This window comes from Pelmatolapia mariae, linkage group LG8, assembly GCF_036321145.2.
Source record: "Pelmatolapia mariae isolate MD_Pm_ZW linkage group LG8, Pm_UMD_F_2, whole genome shotgun sequence".
In the NCBI taxonomy this organism is placed as follows: Eukaryota; Metazoa; Chordata; class Actinopteri; order Cichliformes; family Cichlidae; genus Pelmatolapia; species Pelmatolapia mariae.
Window position 1 is genome coordinate 9,742,344 of NC_086234.1, and position 21,256 is coordinate 9,763,599.

The 21,256-nt window shown below is 40.5% G+C and overlaps 1 protein-coding gene across 1 annotated transcript; it reads left to right on the forward strand.

Annotated features, from left to right (window-relative positions):
• The first annotated feature begins 1,252 nt into the window (after positions 1-1,252).
• On the forward strand, positions 1,253-20,799 carry timp2a (TIMP metallopeptidase inhibitor 2a). The gene is made up of 5 exons (XM_063482748.1): positions 1,253-1,670; positions 13,023-13,123; positions 13,208-13,316; positions 16,949-17,073; positions 18,791-20,799. The coding sequence occupies exons 1-5, from the start codon at positions 1,541-1,543 to the stop codon at positions 18,986-18,988; spliced, it is 663 nt and encodes a 220-aa protein (XP_063338818.1). The 5' UTR covers positions 1,253-1,540; the 3' UTR covers positions 18,989-20,799.
• The last annotated feature ends 457 nt before the right edge of the window (positions 20,800-21,256 follow it).

Below are 21,256 nucleotides of genomic sequence, written 5' to 3' on the forward strand. Positions count from 1 at the left end.
TGAAGTTGTACTGTTGTTATGGCTGCAGTATGCATTTTAGCGTTGTCATACTGAAAGATGGAAAGCTTTCCCTGGAACAGACATCTGGATATGTTACTCTTAAATCTGTATAAGCCTTTCAGCACTGATGATGCCTTTCCAGATGTGTAAGATGCCAGTTCCATGGGCACTAATGCATCCCCATACCATCAGAGATGCAGGTTTTTGAACTGAGCATTATTAACAAACCAGAAATAATATTAACAGTTTTCTACTTCACTTTAGTCCATTTAAAATGAGCTTTGTGAGGACTCCAACCTGCATCTGTTCCTGAGCCCATGCAGTGATTTGCATGGCAGAATCATCCCTGTTTTTAATTTATTGTTGCATATAGACTTGAACATTACAGGCATCCAATACTGATTTTTAGCTTCGTCTGATGCGCACAGAGATTTCTCCAGATTTTCTAAATCTGAATGATATTTTGCACTGCAGATCAGGAGATATTTAAAGTCTTCACAATTTTGCAATGAGGAGCATTATTCTGAACGTGCTCCACAATTTGTTTTTTGAAGAACAGTGAACATCTGTCCACCTCTAATTCTGAGAAACTCTCTGTAAAGCTTTTTCTTCTTTTTTTTTTAAATATCCAGTCATGTTATAGACCTGTTGCCAACAACCCTAATTAGTTGCAAAGCAATCCTCCAACAGTTTCCTCCTAATCCCACTTAGTTTTTAAGCCTTTTATTGGCAACTGCCAACGGAATCAAAATGAGCTAGTACTTTCCATGAGACATTTGATATGTTTTCTGTAATCCTATGTGCATAAAATATGAGTTTGTGAGATTATACATATTTTCCACAGCACCCAAACTTTTTTATTTTATTTTATCTTTTTGGAATTGAGGTGTTAAGAACATGATAATATCTTAGATTCAATTTTTTCCAAAGCTCTACTTTAGTAAAACCTTTTTTCCACGTCACTTTTAGAGTTTTAGATTAGTTTGTGTGAACTATCACAACCTTGTATCCAGTAATATAAGTTTAATGATTTTATATAGTTTTCTTTCTGTCTAAATACTTGTTGCAACAATTTTTCAACTTTACACTCGAGTGCAGGGCCACTTTTCAACCAATACCGTGTATTATGAGGGCGCAGGGGCATTTTTTCAAATTTCCTTTGGGACCCTCTTTAAGAAAAAAATCCAAATGTCCGGTTGGTCCGACTGAGCACTCAGCGCCCTCTGCAGGACCACCCTGCACTGGGGGGAGGAGTCGCACGGCCAGCTTTATAAAACGCCTTGAAACAAAAACAGTCCAGACAGACAGACAGCTGCAGAAAACGGAAAGTCGGGGGAAATCCGAAGGGCACCAAACGCACCGTGTAACTTCACCTTTTTACCTGGAGCTGAGCGCGCGCCCGTGAGTTGTCGTTGACGTGTGTGTCGTTAGGAAAACGACGGAGAGGGGACGCTGCCGCTGGAGCCACACTGCAACGCATCTGCGCAGAGCACAACATCCACGCAGGAGCTGAAAAACATCGCCATCAGTGTTTACCACGATGCCGTTTTCCGTTAACGGCATCCTTTGCACGCTCGCGCTGCTGGTCCTGTGGCGGGCGGAGGAGCTCGCGGAAGCGTGCAGCTGCGCTCCGGTACATCCGCAACAGGCGTTCTGCAACGCCGACGTAGGTGAGTCCAGCCGCGGGGTCTGCTGCTGCTGCTTCTGCTGTTGTTGTTGTTGTTGTTGTTTATGTTTACCCGGCCTCTCGTGCAGTGAGCCAGGCTCCTGCACAGCTAACTAGCCCATCCTCTGGCCACGGTTGAATGGACTCAACTAAGCTGCTGGAAACCCTGGAAAGCCTGAAGGTGCTGCTGCTGGTGGTGGTGGTGGTAGGGGTGTTGCTCCTCAAGGCCATGGCCCAGACAGTTTGCACTACATTCGGCTCTACACTTACAGATCCCATTGTCATATTTTTTGCCATGTCATGTTGATAATGTTAGACCTCCAAAATGTCTTCTTTCAGAATTATTATTTTTAAAAATAGAAACACACTCAGGTCAGATCCCCATAATGTTCTGCTCTGCAACACTGTGAGGAGTTAGGAGTGCATTTGTGACACTTATTGATAAGTTAATGATGACCTTAATGAACTTTGTGGTTTAAATCTCCCCCAAAATCCACCTTATACAAACTCAAAGGGTGTACCTCCACTCTGTTAGCGTGAGAGCTAAGAGACTGGAAGCAGTTTGAGATCATCTGTGTGAACCCAAAGCCTCGGCTCTGGGAGTGTTTGCTTACCGAGCTTCACCCTCAGCAGCCTCGGGACGAAGCGGCGTCGCCTGCATTTTGCAGGGCAACGTGGCACCAGAGAGGGAAAAGAGACAAGGAGGGAGCGAGCTGAAGAGAGGACAAGGGATGGGGAAAGTGAGGGAGAAATTTAACGGGTGTGGGGGGGGGGAATTGAATCTCAACCACAGAATATGTCACACCACGAGCTTTCCTCCCTCACTTCTTTTTTTCCTTTTTAAATTTCCATTCCTGTCCAGTTTCTTCCTGCATGGGGTGGTGCTGAGAGGAATTACAGGAATGTTTCTGGGGTTTTCCCAACTTTGCTCCGATGCAGTGTACGGACACACACTTGTACACACTCTTTCACACCCCAGATAGACAACTAAAGGCCTGCTGCCATGCATGGTAGACTAACACACACAGACACACTGGCTCGGATGACATCTGGCTGTCAGTTCAGGGTGTGTTTAGAGGGGAAAAACAATAAAAGTCACAGTGCAAGTTAAAATATGCATGGTATGAATGAGAACGAGAAAGCTCAAGATGTTTTGTTTTTTTTTTTCATCCTGCATTTTACTTTTGAGTCTGTGCTGGTAAGATGTGCATCCTTGTAATTCCTTATTGCAAAATGACAGCTCTATTTTGAGGTGTGACTCAATCTCTCGCTGAGTTGGCAGGTCTTGCAGACAGGATGTCTCAGAGGCAAGGTGTTCCAATTGTTTGTCTTTTTTTAAAGCATCTGTGAGTCAGGAAAGCTTTTGTCACAGCTGGGGGAGGATGCACGCAAACGGCAACAATGGTCGATGTCACTGTCCAGCCCAGAAACGTATAGATGAAACACTGCAGAGGAAGAGGTGAAGAAGGGGGTGGAATGGGTTTTGAGGGCTTGTGAAGGGTGGGGAGTGTCGGATGAGAGTTGGCTGAAATGTGCATGTAGGCAGCAACAAAGTGACATTGTCAAAAGTTGAGCGGTCTGACAATTGGGATTTGTTTTGGTGGAATGGGATCCCACTCCTTGCTTGTTGATACACATACCACATAGGCGGGAACCAGCTGTGTGTTTGTGTGTGTCATCTTCTGTTTTCCAGTCAAAGTGATACTCTAGGTCAGACCACAAGCCATAAAAATCATGCAGTGTCATGCACCCACGGTACAATCACACACACACAAACGCGATACACATGTATGGAGACAAACATCCTCTTTTCATATAAATCCGTTGCCCATAAAGGGGAACTTCCCCTCACCCTTTCCCAGTTTAGCTCACTCTGGTCAGCGGTCTGAGAGATCAGAGTCACCGATCTTAGCAGTGGACATGGCGTGGATGACAGCACGTGTACACATGTCCTTTCATGGAAATACAGAAACGTCCCTAACACATGTCACTAAAAAAATATAATGGTGCTGCTTTGGAGGATAGTTAATAAGACACTTGGGCTAAAAAATTAAATGACAAAAGTCCTATAATATGGTTGTTTATACAGTCTTGATAAGAATTATTAACACTCCAAAAATGTAAAAGATTCAAAGACAAAAAAAATGCATAAAGTATGGCATAAAAACTTTACAGTTAAACTAATAATACAGACGTAGTAATGTCAAAAATTTCAAATGAAGTAAAAATGTGCACCGATTGTGGAAAACAGTGATGTGTAAAATAAAGCTGGTACAGATGGTTTGTTTTTCCTGATGTCTTTTGCCTGTAGCGACAGGGAAACAAAGAAATATTTGCTGTAAAGTGACTAAGTTGCTTTATCTTCACCACACCTATTCTAAATATGTAGCTAATGTGACATCGATGTGCACGAAAGATGAACTCCAGCCACAGCCTTTCGTAAATATCTTCTCATTTACTGATTAGCTGATAACAGCTAACAAGGCAGATGTCAGCCTAAACCACATTTTGCTGCTATGATTGCAAACCTAATTTAAAAAAAAAAAAAAAAAAAAGTCAAGTGTCTCATTTTTGGAGTGTTCACAGTACCTGATTGAACTGTTTCTGTCTTAGCTGCTTTTGCTGGACAAAAAGTTGTAATTGTTCTAACTGTATTTCTTAATTTTTCACGATAGCAACGGAGCTGTCTGAGCTGTGCAAGATGCTATTACCAAACACATCAATCGCCAAAGAAAAATGGAAAGCTCATGACCCAAAAATTGAATAAAACATCCAAATCCAGGTACTGGAGATCAGCTCGGAAAAGTAAAGGCCTTTTATGAGTTTTCCAAACCGACCTTGAGTACCTGGATTTGGATGGTTTATACCGTTTTTTTTTTTCCCATAAGCTTTCCATTCTTCTTTGTCCCTTTCATGAACAAAAAGTGTTCTGAGGGACAACAGTAGTATTTCTGTTATTTACTTTTTCTTCTAAAGGCATGTTTGGATTATCTTTAAAACCCTGTTTCAACAGTCTGTGATGTTAACCAGAGGTTTCATCGTCACAAAACTATAGAGCTAAGAAGAAAATCAAGAGGAGGATTTTGCAAAGGCTTCTGCAGCCCGTAGGGGAGGAAACACCAATAAATAGCTTCAGGCTCACCTGGAGAGGTGTACAGTGTTGGTTCAGCACATACATCATATGGTGCATGCTGAAACAATTAGGATTTAATGGCAAAAGCGCTGAGGAGTTCACCACGTTTCAATGTGTTTTCAAATTGTTACTTCAGGCAAGTCAAGCTTGGCTCTCTGATTTCATCTTCAGCTGATCCACTTCTATGCATTTTATTGGCAAATCCAATATAAGGTGGGGTGTTTGGACAGACAATTACTTCTTTCCCTGCAAGCTGCTTTGCAACCCACCTCCACCCCAGCTCATCCTTTTCATGCTGACTCGATCACTGTCGTGTCAGCTCCGGTAACTGTGTCAGGGTAAACCAGAGCCTTCAGGTCTTCATGCAGATGTAACCAGAGGTGCCGGCTGAATTGTGTTTGAGGGCGGTTTGTCTCTGTTCAAATGACAGGTTAAATAGAAGGCTCACATACGCCTGGAGCTGAACAAACCACACCAAGAGAGTCAGGGATGATTTGGTGGTCACTGGCGTATGAAAAAAGAAATGGATAGTCATGCAGTGGAACGAATAGGGGAGGGGGGGGGCACTTAGGATGTGGTGTGTGCGTTCATATGGGGGTTTGCATGGAAAACATTGCGTAGTGCAACTCATATGTATGTAGAAGTCATTATGTGTCGTCCCGGTCTGACGGTAGGGGACCGTTCGAAATGTGGGTCAGTTGGTGGTTTATGGCTGCTGATTGAGTGCTGCTGATCGGATGACTTTTGGATCAACCTGCGGTGAAACTGCTGCCTGCAGGCTCATGGTAGTCATGCTGTTTTAGCATCGTGCTGAGTAGTCTGCCGCCTCTGCAACACGCTGTTTAGACTGCACAGGATGATCCGCTCTGGCTTTATTGAAGGGGAGAAACTAACTGAGAAGTAAACATGTCTGCAACACTGAGGGAGACAGATAAGCTCCCATAACAGCAATCTGTTGTGAATAACAGGGTAATTTCCTCTCAGTATTGTGTCCTGCTGCTGATTCTTTGCTCATTAGTTTGTGGCTCAGAATGAGGTCAGGAAATGAGAGCGGAAAAACTGGGAGGAATGCAGGAGCGAGTGCCAAACAGGTATACTGCTGTGTGTGTGTGTGTGTGTGTGTGTGTGTGTGTGTGTGTGTGTGTGTGTGTGTGCTCTGGCTGCTGCTGCTGCTGAACATTTGCATAACCATCAAAGTGCAACTAAAATGTAGGGGTTTGATTCTGGGGAACTTGGTTTCTCTAAAAAAAAAAAAAAAAAAAAAGAAACCTTAAAAAGCAGTATGTTTGTGCTCATGGTGCTGATTAAAAAAACAGATTCATTCTTCTGAAGACGAGATTTGTTCTTAAACCTTTCATCTTCTTCTTTGTTAATCCTAGTAAATTAAAACCTGTTCTGTATTTTAGCCTTTAGGTTTTTCTTGTTACTTTGTTACTAAAACATTTATTGCCACATAGAGACAATATAAAAACATGTAAACACAACAATAGCCGTAATAATAACAGCAATTAGTTTATATCACCCTTTAAATCTAATATTCAGATCAAATCTGGTCCTCATTAAGAGGTGTAATATGAAGATAACAGCCTACATTTTTAGGCTATATACCAAGCAAAGTGATTATATTATCTTCATATCAATCTAAGTGTGCTTTAAGAACAGCCTCACATTGCAAAGTAATACACTGCTTTCATGTAAACATGGTGTCAGTTCAAAATTAGCAGTCAGGTCCAATTTAAAGTGTTGTTGAGATTAAGAAAATGGTCCAAATGTGCATCTGTAAGCTGAGGAGGCTGTTTTGCAACGATTTCTTCATCATCTTCTTTAGGATTTTTACCGATGTACTGCAAGCCCAACGGCCATCTGAGCCTAAATCGACTCGCTCTGAGGACTAAATATGGATGAATGTTGGACATTTGAGATCTTAACTACATCTTAGCTATGATGGTTAAATTGGCAGATGTATTTCGTCAGCCTAGTGTTACATTTACACATTAACAAACAGCCTGAAATAGTTAGTCAAACGGTAAAGTGCAGCCTTAACGATGCAGACACACTGCATGATCTGAATGATATGTATTACATTGCATTACGTGCAGGCAGTTCTCATGATGTGAGGACTAAATGTATTTAAATCCAATCCAATTTTAAAACAATGTAATACTTTTTATTAGTAGAGGTATAGATAAAATATTTTATAATGATTCACAGACACCCAAAAAACAAGCAGCCCACATGTGTTGTTGCCACGACTTTTTCATACGAGAAACCATTGTAAAGGCTCCTTAACTCTGCTTTTAGTCTCTGTCTTTACCAGTGAACCTTTTATATATGTAGTTTTTTTCAGTATGAATTATTTCAACACCAGTCACAAAAGGCTAAAGATTGGTTGACAACCACCGGTTGCTATGGGGAGAAGTATTTATAGGAAACGGAGAGTGTTATTTTGGACATGTGTACATGTTTATTTAAAGAGGGCAGGTATTATTTTGGCTGGCCGCTGAATTACTAACTGAATTAATAATGAGATGCATTTAACAATAATTTACATCACGTGTTATCATTTTCACTTTCTGGACATTTTTTAGACTAAATTATTGTTCAGTGCAGAGTTTAGTAGCATGTTTAGTAAGACTAAAAAAGAAGAACGAGAAAGAAAGAGAGACGCTATTAACTCTGGGAGCTGTGAACCTCCATATTTGTATCTGCTCTAAGCCATAAACTGAACCCGAGGGTGTAAGAGCAGCAGCAGTCGACTGTATGTGTGTTTATAGATGTGTGCGTGTCCTCTGTTCCTGCTTACTTTATGTTTTTTTTTCCCCCTGTATTGCTCATATTTTCCATTCTGAATAAATGCCCTAAGCATAGTTGAAGCTTGAAGTCAGTCAGGCCGTTAAAATACACACACGCGCGCGCACAAACACACACGCACGGTGAGAAACAAACCTCTGGCCAAGTCCTTCTCAGTATATCAGTTTTCAAGTTGTATTCTTAATCCTCAGCTCTTGTCCTGTGATGGTTTCCCTGGTCATGTTTTGAAGCAGGAAGGTTTGTGCTGCACGCCAAGTCATGTGTCTGGCCCTCCTCTAGTGTTGGCTGATGGCGACCTCTGCTTGGGTTTTCATTGACTGGACCACTTTAGATGCTGAAATTCATTTTGTTGTGGTGTTCGGATGAGACTTTAAGGCAGCTCGATGGGTGGTTTGGGCTTTTTTTTTTTTTAGCCTGTGATGTGGAGAATGAGAGTCATAAGCAGTGTTTTCCACACATAGACCCTACTTAGGCGGGTAACAGAGGTATAATGATGACCACCAATGTACCAGAGTTATTTCAATTCTATTTTTTGTCTGTCTGAGAGAACACCATCCAAAAATGATTTGCTAGCAACTCTTATTTTGAAAGTCTAGTCGCTCCTAACCAGCTAAATCAGTATTTTATCACCGGCAAGCTGACAAGGTCATCGATGTCTTCACTCTGAATGCTTTTTTCTTCAACTGCATCATTTGGCACTGCAGTAGGTGGAAAACTAAGATTCCCTGCTGCAGAGCAAAACAGTGGAGTTCATCCACGGGATGAGACACCCTCTGGAGAGGCAGCTGATTGTGTTGCTCAGTTATTTATTAGTCAAAGTCCTTGGCAGGTACAAACAAAGTATCCAGAAAGTAAAGGGCAAAATAAAGAATAAAATAAATTTTAAAAATACAGATAAAGTACTTGTGCATACTGCTGTATGTTCAGAAATGCTTTTAACTCGTTAATTTCTCAGAATATAGTGGCTACCCATTACTAAACACTCATCATCATTGATCGTTATCAGAGCTGTGCAATGCTGATTTTGGCCTCCAATTTTGTAAGCGGTGAACATTGCCAGCTGCTTTGTTTGTTTTTTTTGAGACCAGTGGCGAATTTTTATGACTCAAGTAAAATGACTGTCATGTATCTGGACTTATTTATTATAAATGTAGTGCATTTTATAATAAATAGGGCCAGATTTTGAACATAGCCAATATGCAGTGTTACATTGTATGGGAGTTAACGTAATTATGGGTTTCACTTTTGTTCAGTTGTAATTACAAGCAGAAAAATTGGATGAAATGCTGCGGAAAAAAACAAAAGACATAATAAATTTATGATGGATTAGCCAATTTATAATGTATACTGTACTATTAAGGTTGAGATATCAGTATTCATAAGCCTTACTTTTATAACTCTGCAGTAAAAAATATCAGTGTTATTACACTTTATATAATCAGTGTTTAAAACCAGTTTGCCTGTTAGATTGTGTGGCATCGAAGACATGAAGGTAATGTTTATATCTTTCTTTTTTGTTTTGTGTAATTAGGCCTTGTGCGAGCGGAAGGTGCCATTAAAAAAAAAAAAACTACGGTCTGCTAAATCACAAATGAACAATCATAGAAATAAGTTCCAATGGAAATGACGTTTTGGAGAAGATTAAAAAAGTCTGTTAGTATTGTTCATTTTATTAGTTACAGAGTGTCAGTGGCTGAATATTAAAACAAATGTATTTATTATAGGGTTATGTCATTATTTCCTGTGTACTGGGCATGGAATTAGTGTGTGTTCATTCTGTCAAATGTGACTCTGTAAACAGATTCAAATGTGAGATGATTTCCAGCTCAACATTGTTCTTGGACTCTACGAAAGTAGTTTTGCTTAACTCATGATCCACAAATAAAGCAATTTGCTGTCCCTCATAGGGGTAGGCAACGTAGCCTCAAGATTACATCATGATATTTCAAGAAAATGTGTGATAACTTTGATGCTTGCAGGCAGCAGACGTTATAAGTGTAACTAAATGAAGGGTATTTTACATCCATCTTTTATTTAGATGCTACTGTCATTTATGGCAAACTTCTTAATTTCAAGTGTAAATCTATTGAAACAACCAGCAGCAGCATTATAGTGCAACAGGTGTGACCCATCATGAGTCAGTGATGAGCACAAAAGTAGCCTGGCAGTTTTTTCACTGTAAAATTCTAAGCAGAAGCATAAAATAACTGCTCAACACTTTAGCTTAACAGTAACTAAAGTAACCCAACCTTGTATCTCATCAGGAGCTGCACAGTATTGTCACATAATAAGACTGAAGAATGTTTTCAACCTGGGATTTTGTATCTTAGGTTAAGTTTATTAACCAGTGGCTTAAAGGCCTCATTTCCTGTTGTGTAACTATTTGGGCTTCCTGTGATATAGAGTGCAACTAGTAAGTGCTCCAGCAATGCTAATTTAACTTATTTGTTTACATTTAGGCTGCTAGATTCTCCTCTTTTGTAGCCTGGTTTTTGAAAGTGTATTTTGCATCAAGTGGCAAAACCCATTGCTGTTTTCCATCTTTAGTGGAAATACTTTTTTGTATATCTTGCATAGTTGGAGGTTGTTAAAGTAGCTCTCCTTTTAGGTACAAAAATTGCCATTGGAGACTGATATGTGGTTCTCGATCTCAGACATATCTGGGCTTGTGTTGTTGTTGAGTGCACTGAAAAAAGTAAACGCATGGTGTAGGGCTGGGCCATATTATACCGTTCACGGTAATACCGGTATAATGTTAGGCAAGGATAGGAAAATGAAATATCTCGATAGAATATGAGTAAAACGCGCATGCGCAGTGCCTTTGTTTTCATACGCACATGGCCGATTGTTGAGTGAAACAGATGAACCAGAATTGGTTTGTAAAAATGGTGCAACTTCAGTGATGTGGAACTGGTTTGGTGTTTGTCTGTCAGATACACGACAAAGCACATTTTTTTTGCAGAACATGCAAGCGGGCCGTCGTTATTGCCGTGTTTGTCGGACTAAGATGCTCTTAAATCTGGGAGTAATCTGGGTCCTAAACTCCAGGTCAAACGAACACTGTAGCATCACTGAGAGTTAAAAACTGTCTAAATTCTTTCATCTTTAATAAAACGATCAGCATTACTGCTTTACCAGGTGTAACTATGAAGTTTAACTTCCAGGCATCCATGAAAACAGAATTTATTACACTTAACGGAGTTAGAAGTTAGCAGGAAGCTAGCGGAAGTTAGCTCGCTAGTTTCGCTAGTTACCTAAGCATGATATAGCATGTTCTGACTGAGAGATTTCTGAAAAAATTCAAACGTACAGCTCTGCTATCACTTCCAACATAAATGAAGACAGGAAACTAAACAGCAGTGACGTTTGTAGGGTTACTGAAGTTGGGCTACCTGGTATATAATGATGTGCTACGTGATCGCTAGCGACACAGCTATGTTAGCATAACATAAACAGTGAAGCTGGAGGATGAACGCTAACACTTTTCCACTTATAAAAGTTAACGTTAAGGTTCCTGATGGTTAGAGACAAATGCAATCGCATGGCAGAATGCTGTAAATGGACCAAACTTCAGTCAGGAGAACAACTGAGATAATCAATCCACAATATGAGGTTAGTCATTAATATACTGCAACAACATGGGAATAGAGCAGCTGTGATAGACTACAGCATTAATGAATCAATGGTACAGAAGTGGAGGAAGCAAGAAGAATGAGTTTAATAAAGTTTGATTTATCTGACTGCTTTGTTTCGCTTAATGTGCCTTATAATCCTGTGGACTTTATGGTCCGAAAAATACGTATTTGACTTTTTTATTTGGCACACTGCAGTTTAATGTTGCAAAGCACCTCTTTTTAACTTCAGTGGATATTATACATGGTTATGCTCAGGATATGTCAGCCCATTTCTACTGGAAATGCCTTTTGGTTAAACTTTCAGCAAGGAATTTGCATTTGCACTGTTAAATTTTTATATAGCTTTAATGCACATAAAAACCAGCTTCTTGTTTAAGTGAAAATAAATGGAAGGATGTCTTTTTGCGCTAGTAATGTTGTGGAGTTGTATTTTGTCTCGCATCAATTATATCGTCAGTTATATCGTTATCGCAATTTTTCAAATATATATCGTGATAAATATTTTTGGCCATATCGCCCTGCTCTAGTATGGTGTTGCTTTAGCAATGATATATCACCGTGACATTTTTATGTCATGGTAAAATTTCTGCCGCTATTATCACGGATGATATGAGTCACCTGTCACTTTGGACACCCTCTCGTTAACAGTATTGTCCTTATCCATTGGTACAAACTTCAATTGCTCATCCTGAAGTTCAGAAATGTACCCACCCACTTCCCTCTGCCAGCGCTTATTTCATCTGTCGTTACTGAATTGTATTGACATGTGTGGTTTCTGGTTGCCAAGTTGCTGCAGCCTGGTTCTGCTGGAGGTTTCTTCCTGTTAAAAGGGAGTTTTTCCTTTTCACTCTCACCAGCTGCTCACTGATAAGGTATTGGGATTGTTGGGGTTTTCTCTGTATTATTGTAGTCTTTACCTTACAGCATAAAGTACCTTGAGGAAACCGTTGTTGTGATTTGACGCTGTATATACTACAACTGAATTTAATCGTGTCCTTTAGGGACACCAGTTTACGCCTCCTTTTAAGCCTCTTTGTCCAGGCGGCTATTCCTCACAAGTAGAAGATTTGATCAACACACCTCAGCACATCAGCATATTAGGGATGTCTGCTCTCAGTGACATCACACAGAACTACAAGTAGAAAAAAACTATGCTAAACTGTGTGTTTAGAGCAGGCTGATGTGTGAACATTGATCACAGACATTATTTGTACATGAACTGTTCTCGTTATTCGAAACTTTGGCCATGTTTAACGCCATGTAACAGTGTATGTAAAACTGAAAATAAGTAGAAGCATCGTAGGTCCCTTTTAAGTTACAGATGGTTTACAGTTGCTAAATCAGTGATGGGGTGATTCCTGTCGAAATGCATTTGTTTGTATACAAACTTGTAAATTTCAGCTTTGATTAAAGGAAACTGATATTTTGTAACATAGTTGTTAACCTTTTGTTTAACCTTTTGCTTCATTTGTGAGTTACTTTAACTTAATTAGGGGGGAGTTAGTTTCATTCATTTACTTTTTGACCTAATTGGTGGACATGCAGACCAACACCAATTACAGTATGGGGCTTATGGGGCCTGCATCCAAAGTTTTAGCCGTTACCCAACAAACATTAGCAGGTTTCCCTTTTTATCCTTTTTAGTGGGAATCATTTTGACTTTTTTTGTTTCTACTTTTTTGTTCATTGGTATGAAAGACAACAATAAAAGCTTCAGTGAGTAAATACGATGAATTCCTGCAGCCTCTGACGCCGTGTTTCTGTGTTTCCCAACCAGTGATTCGAGCAAAGGTGGTGGGAGAGAGAGAAGTGGATTCTGGGAACGACATCTATGGGAACCCCATCAAGAGGATCCAGTATGAGGTCAAACAGATCAAGGTAAGAATATCCTCACTGTTTTAGCCAAAAAGGTTTGACATTGAGTCCGCTATTAATACCCTGTGCACTGTGTTTTATTTTCAGATGTTCAAGGGACCTACCCAGGACATCGAATCTGTCTTCACTGCTCCCGTGTCCGCCGTTTGTGGCGTCACCCTTGATGCCACTGGCAAGAAGGAGTATCTGATCTCAGGTTTGTGTGAATATCCCCTCTCTCTCGGATATAATACTTCAAATGAAATTTGATAATCTCAACTAGCTTGTGGAAAAGAAGCTGCTGTTGTCGGAGGGATAGGTATAATGATGTATACAAACTATACGTCATTATATAAAACAAAAAGTGAAAGAATGCACAGACAGAGAGAAGCACAGCACAGAACATGCAAACAGATAATCAGATATGGTCCTGCAGGTGCAAACAGCCGGGCAGACAAACCTGAGATCGGATAAAGAGTAGTGGGCAATTTTGCATGTTGGTGGAGCAGCTGTTTATGTTATTATAGGTAATGATACTCTGCTGGCTAAATCCCGTGGAGACTGGGAGGGACCTTGTCTGTTGTGGTACAGCTTAAGCTCCTGAGGTATTTTATGCCTTAGTGACTGTTTACATCTGCATAACATCTGCGTCATTTTTCAAAATTTGTAAACTGAAACCAGCTGTAGTCATTATTTAACACTAACAGCACATCACGTGACTGCCTTAAAGTCAACAGAGTAACTTGAAGTGGTGAACAAACCTTCTAAACTCAGAGCAACAAATTTCAGCCAATTGTTTACCTTTCTGACCACAGCTTTACAGTTTGGCTTTGGCGTCAGTGTCTCAATAGCACCGTTGTCAGCCACAGCAGGCAGCTGCTTGTCTTTAGAGGAAAAGCTCTGAAACCCACTGCCCAAACAACAGACAAACAGAGTTAGCGACAAGTTGATAAACTGCTTATTCTTCTGCTAAAGGGTCAGAAGTTAGAGGCTTCTGACCTCTAACTTCTGTAGAGATAGTAGAAATCCAAAACACAGCTGGGCATTAGCTGACAATATTTAGAGTTAACCCATCCACAGTGGGGCCACAAGCCAGTGTACTCCCAGTTCCAGATAAAAATTGGTTTCCATACCTAGTCTCCTCCTGCTCCAGCAAGAGGGTGCTCCACCACAAAGGCCCTTGTGATTGCTTTTGTCGCTGGGAGATTAGTACAGTTGTCCCCAGTTTGCACAGAATAAAATTTGCCTAAATATTTTACCCAACACATTTCAAAAGGTGCAACTTTTACTTTAAAGAGTCACAGTTTCTGTATTGTAACCACTCAGAAACTGGTTGGGAAATGCATACTTTTCCCTAGTGGATCAATGACCAGTCTCTAGGCCTGTCTGACAGAGGCCTTAGTTGGTTTAGCTTAGTATGATTCTCACTTTGGGACTGGCCAATCCCTTGCTTAGATATAGAGTTGAACCACTACTCCTCCACATCGAAAGGAGTCAGCTGAGGTGGGTCAGGATGACAAGGATCCCTCCTGGGTGAAGTGTACCGGGGACGTCCCAACAAAGGAAGAGCCCAGGTTAGACCCCAGCCCTGGATAAGCAGAATAAATTGGAAATATTTAACGGTTAATATTTATATAGTAAATGATACTGGACAAAAAAGGAGTCTAGAACATAATTGTAAGTTTTGTTTGAATGAAACAGTATTTTACAGTTAAATAATGTGTTATACTTTAATGCTCTTTAAATAAGCAGGCAGATAAAAGACAGGATGGATGGCTTTGATTCTGTGTTTCCAGTCATTACTAAACAGACCAGACGCATATGGGAATATGAGCAGTTTTGATTAGATTAGCTCATTACCCGCGTTATCTACAAAGTTGTCTGTTAGTTACTAGTAGATCTTTAGTCCGTTGCAGTACTCAGAACACAGAAGCACAAAAAATCTGAGTAGATGAGTCACGAAGATTATCTTTCTTTTTTTTTCTCTAATTTTTCATTTCTTTGTACAGTGGAACCCCGACTTACGAAATTAATTCGTTCCCGAGGGTCTTTCGTAAGTCGAAAATTTTCGTAAGTCGAAGCACCCATCGTGCCTTTTGAGTGAACGATAGGCTATAGGCTAATTGCTAACTGCAACAACAATACGTTGTTCAAGTGGAACAGCGAAGCGCAAGTACGAAAGCCAAGGGGGTTGTCACATGATTCGGAAGGCATTGTGGGCATTGTAGGCATTCTGGGCTCAGCCAATCAGAGCCAGCGGATTTCGTTACGCAGGCATTTTGCCGTAACACGGGCAGAAATATTGCCGTTAAGTGCCTTCGTAACTTGAATTTTTCATTAAATGGGGTATTCGTAAGTCGGGGTACCACTGTATATTTCTTATGACACATGAGAGTATCCTTTATAATTTGCTGTTTTTCATAAAGCACTTAACATCATTTTGACCTGTTTGGGTTTTATATTTTTATGGTTGGTGCCCTCTGTGGGCTATATATCGTATATATTGTATTTTTACTGAGTTGTATATAGCACTTGTATTCTATTTTTATCTTATTGCATATTTTATTCTATTTTATTCTACTGTATATAGTATTTTATTTTATTCTATTCTTTACAGTTGTATACTGTATTTATTCTTATTTTATTTTATTCTAATTTTTGCTTCATAACTTTTGCACTGTCCACTTCCTGCTGTGACAAAACAAATTTCCCACGTGTGGGACTAATAAAGGTCATCTTATCTTATCTTATCTTATCTTATCTTATCTTATCTTATCTTATCTTATCTTATCTTATACCATGCGGCCACCCACAGCTCCACCGACAGCCTTTCCTCAGCTCCGCACCTCTTTGGTACTCTCTGGACAGGTCACCAGTCTGTCATAAGGCAGTGACAGCCAATCATTCACATCTACAGCCGCTTTAATATCACCCTAATATCACCCCTGATGTGCATGTCTCTGGACTGTGGAAGGAAATGAGGAGAACATGCAACCCTCAACAGAAAAGGCCCAGCCAGCTCCTGGATTTGAACCCAAGACCTTCTTGTTGTGAGGCACACCAATGTGTTGCCCATCAAATATAATTATACCTAGACACAGCTTCCTTCCTGTGGTGGTTGTTTCGATTTTTAAAGCAAGATAGGCAGTTGCAGCGTCAGAATGAGACTCAGTTTGCAGAGTAGCGGAGACACAGAGGATCGTGATGTCATTCGTGCTCTGGTTTCTCCATCACAGTCAGAGATGCGCCCGCAAACACTGGCCCGTAATTACAGAGAGTTGTAAGAGGAGGAACTGCTGAAGCCAGCATTTTCTCCCCGACTCTCTTTTCTCAAGATGTAGGGACTTTGTGCAGTGGGAAAGAAAGTTAGATTTCTGCTGACCGGGGCATCTTTCAGAATGATTCATCGTTTCTTTAGTTCGAAGGGTTAACGAGTAGAGGAGTTGCATTGAAATGTGAGTCAGTCCCGTCTGCGAGGGCATGCGTGTTGAGAGCTGCTATGCAGACAGATAGTGGCAAAGTGGAGGGGGTGCAGCCTCCATAGATTTGTAATCTCATCTCGAAATATCCGCTTGTTTTGACTGGTGCCCCTTTGTGCACGAAACATAAACACAAGCTCTTGGCGAGGACAGGTGGCCCGTGTTGACGCCTGCAGGCACCAGTCTGGAAAGTAACAGATTTCATCAGTGGTTTTCCACGAATCTGTCATCTGATGTTTACAAGTTCAGATTTTTTCCAGAACATTTATACTGATGCACCCTGGTCTTGGTGATGGTGGTGTTTACCATGCGTATTGTTATGTCTGAAGTTTGTCTGTCACACGTGTACTTTTTCTTTTTTTTTATACAGGCAAGGCCGAGGCCAGCGGCAGCATGCATGTGACTTTGTGTGATTACATCATGCCCTGGGACTCCTTGAGCACCACCCAGAAGAAGAGCCTCAGCCAGCGCTACCAGATGGGCTGTGACTGCAAGGTAAGGCAGCAGAGGGCCGTGGCGTGGAGAAAAAAAAGACAGCTATTCACTTCCTGCACTACACATCCAGACATAGCAGAGCAAACAAGATGAGGCACGATTCAGGGGAACAAACAAAAGAGCAGTAAATGTAACTTGAATACTCTTGTTTTCTTTATTAATTGTTCTAGAGATTAAAAGGAACGTCTTACACGTTTTCAACCTCCATATTTTCTTTATACTGATTGTATTCTTTCAAAATAATCGGTGATCTTATAGCTCATCCACAAGCCATTGTAAGCCCTCTTCCTTCTTTTTGGCTGCCTCGCAAACATAAGGTTTGAGGCTCAGGTGGGCAGGATTTCTGTGCTTCTGCGCTGAGATGACCATATTATGATTATCTCTTCTCTATGAAGTCATACACCGGCATAAGTATAAAGAACTGAACCTTGAGCTTTCACCTCACAGGGATTGCTTGTACACACTCTGATCTCTTTTTGGATGTTTAATACGAACAAAGTAATATATTGATTAACGACCCTTAAAGGTGCTGTTGGGCAGATTTACAGTCTTTATGGTGCACATGGGCAAAACCTAGCTTAACCAGTACCTCAAAAACCAACAGAAGGCAATCTTATGCTAACAAATCTTATAGCAAATGATTGTTATAGGTGTGTATTTTCATTTTACTAAATTCCTACAGAGGGCGCTCTACTTTTAAGACAGGCAAACTTTTTTTGCGAACTACAAAATGTTACAGGACACAGCTGATGGAAAACTTTGAGGGTCTCAAATGATTCATTATTAATGTAATGATGATTTAGGCAATTATCTATTAGATCTATTTCATTAAAAGTTAAAAATGGCAATAATCTGAGACTTTTGTGATGACAAATGTTTTTGGGTGTTTTACAATAAAAGCCCCTTAGTGTTTCACAAGTTGAACACTTTGAATTTGAAGCACAAATAGTGGCTTGTTCTGTTTGCTTAAGTTCTCTAAATGGAGAGATAAATCAGTAAACTCTGGCTACGGTCATGTAGGTACAATCCAAGTACACTCTTACTTCGGTCATAGGAATTTTGGCAGTTTGTTGGTCTGGAGCATTCAGGTGTGTTTTAACACAATGCCACATTCTTCCCAGAAGTGGCTGTACCTTGTTGAAGTAACTGTGGACACATACACTTCTGTTTTTTCCAAAAATAGCAGCTTCCAAGCTCAGCTGCCCCTGGGCAGAGAGTTTGTTTGTATTAAAACTCCAAAGAGTTAAAACTGTCATAATGAAGACACTGAGCAGGTGATGGCTATCCATCTTCAGGGAGATGCCAAAAAGAAAGCATATCTACTGATACATGGCCGCCTAAACACCAAACCGTGTTACAGTCAAAACTTATGTAAACAGTTGCCCTGATATCTTAAATCTACGTGAGTTCAGTCAGGAGGAAAAAATGTGTGCGTGTAACCACAGCTACTCGGGCTGATAAAATTACTCCAGATTACATGCTGTAACATTTCCAGTAAATTCCTGGTAGATGTTGGGTAATATGAGCACGCTGGCCTTGCCAGTGCCAGCGAAAGTTATCCATCAGAAGCAAAACTGAGGCTTGATTTAATGAAAATCTGGAGGATTAGACCTTAAGGCATATTTGATATGGTCTTCTAACAGCAGTGGTATTTCAGGTGACACCCATCTCTGATAGTTTGATGTCATAAAGAGCAGATTGTGCTGTGTTTCTGCAGATTGTGCGCTGTCCCTCTCTGCCCTGTGAAATCTCAGCTCCTGAGGAGTGCCTGTGGACAGACCTGATGATCGAGAAGCAGGTGCACGGTCGCCAAGCCAACCATTACGCCTGCGTCAAGAGGGCAGACGGCTCCTGCTCCTGGTACCGCGGCGTTGCACCACCCAAAAAGGAGTTCCTGGATGCAGAGGACCCCTAAGCACATGCGACTGCACGCCGCAGAGCCTGACGGAGATAAATGTACACAATTCCAATGAAATAAAGTGATTTTTTTTTTTTTTTTTTTTTTTTTTATAATTAAAAAAAAAAGGCAAAGCTAATGTGACAGAAATGACCTGCTGGTCTGAAAACAACCCTTTGCCACTCTTTATGTTTGGAGAGGCTCTGGGGTTGTTCTCAGACACAGCAGCTCTGTAAAAACAACAAAACAGCATCATGAGACATAGACTGGTCAAGTGATGTAACTTCCTCCTGAGGCTGGCGTCAGGAGGATAAAAATTCTCAGTGAGACAGAGCACTTCCTGCCCCTTCAAAGCAATTTTTAACAGCTCTGATCTCCACCAATCAATTCCCAGTATTCAGACAGCCATTGGTTATCCATCATCTTCCTGCTTTTATTACCTCATCCTCCAGTTTTCTTTATTCCAAAGCCAAATTCCAAGTTGCCTTTATTTTTTTTTTTCATTTCATTTTGTTTAAAATGATTGTCTCCCCCTCTCCCTCTCTCTCCGAGCACTCTTAATTCACAGTTTTCTCATCGTCTCCACCGGGAACTTTTTTTCACGCCCACACGACGACACGCTTTCTTTAAAAAGATCGTGAATCATCTTGCACGGCTGATGATCTTCTCTGGTTTCTTTGGGTGGGGATTTTTGCGACCGTCACCGGCCTCACTGGACCAGTCTATGCTGCGTGAAGATGAGCGCTCTAAATTTAAACACCACCTCTCCACTGCCCCAGAGTTCAATCAGAAATATCTCAAATTTCTCAGACTTCCTCCTCCCCTCTTCTTTGTTATGTAGCTGTAGGGAACCTATGCATATACTTTTGTTGTTACTTGATAATAATAATTATTATTATTTACTGCTTTAGAACTAGATTTGCACTTTTTGAGGATGAGTTCCAGTAAAGACAAGAGCCTGAACACTCTGATGTGACAGATATTATCGTTCGCCCCGACCGACCGACAGATCCACCTCAGGTGCAGAATTTTTTGCCCATTTTGAGTGCTTTGGTGATTCATATTCAGAAAAAACCGCGAGCATATCCCTTGCTATCTCTGTCATAACATATAAAGTAGTACTTGCAGTGAACAAAAAAGTGGATGTGTGAAAGGTTTGGATAAAAGGGATCTTTTTGCAGATTTTATGTGTGAAAGAGAAACAAAAAAAGCGCTCCGGGGATGTTATTTCAGTGTCTTTGTATTATCTGTTGATTGTAAATGCAAACAGCAGTTTTCATGATATATTCTTGCAGACGGTTCATTTCACGAGTAATAAAAAAAATAAGGTCTTTATACGCTTAATATTAGCTTTGACTTTCTTGCTCCTTCCAGTTATTAATGAAAGCTTTATCGCTGTCCTAGAAAGCAGTTACTTAATGTTTACAGTGCTGTTTTATAAACCTCAAGCTACATTAACAAAAAATATATATATGATGGAGTATTAGAGGCATAATTTAAAAGTAAACTCTTTCCAGTTTCCATTACTTTGTATTTTTTTCAGTGTTATTATTATACCTGTCTTTTTTGGGTTTTTTGTGAGTGTGTGTGTGCGTGTGTTTTCGCTGTCTTTGTCTACGATGTCTTTAGGTGTAGTGTCGAAGGTCCTCTTGCGCTGGAGTAACGTGAGAGTGAGAGCGATTAACCGGAGAAAGGTGTAGAGAAATGGGAAATGGGTTCCTTGTGTGAATAGAGGACTGTGCATGTGTTTGATGCTTTGTGTAAGTCCGGGCGAAGGACAAAGTATTCAGTATTATCAAATAAAAAAAAAACACAAGTTTCAAAGAGTACACGCTGCCTGTGTGTTGTCATTTCTCCTCAAGTGGGAGATCAAGTAAGTATCACACTAACCACATCCTGCTTGTGTCTGTGTGGGTTTCTTTCGACTTCTTCCCACAGTCCAATGACATACATGTTAACTCAGCTGGTGATTATAAATGGATGTGAGGTCGATAAACTTTAGAGAATCAAGCGCTGTATGAAAGGCTTATATACACACTCACGGCCACTTTATTATTTACACTTTGCTAGTGCTGGGTCGGCCCTTTTGCTTTCAGAATTGCTATAATTCTTCATGCCATAGATTCAACAAGGTGCTGGAAACATTTCTCAGAATTTCGCACAGCGGCTGCAGATTTGTACATCCCAAAGGTGCTCTATTGGATGGAGAGCTGGTGGCTGTTTGAGTACAGTTAACTCATTCTTATGTTCAAGAAGCCAGTTTGAGATGACTTGAGTTTTGTGACA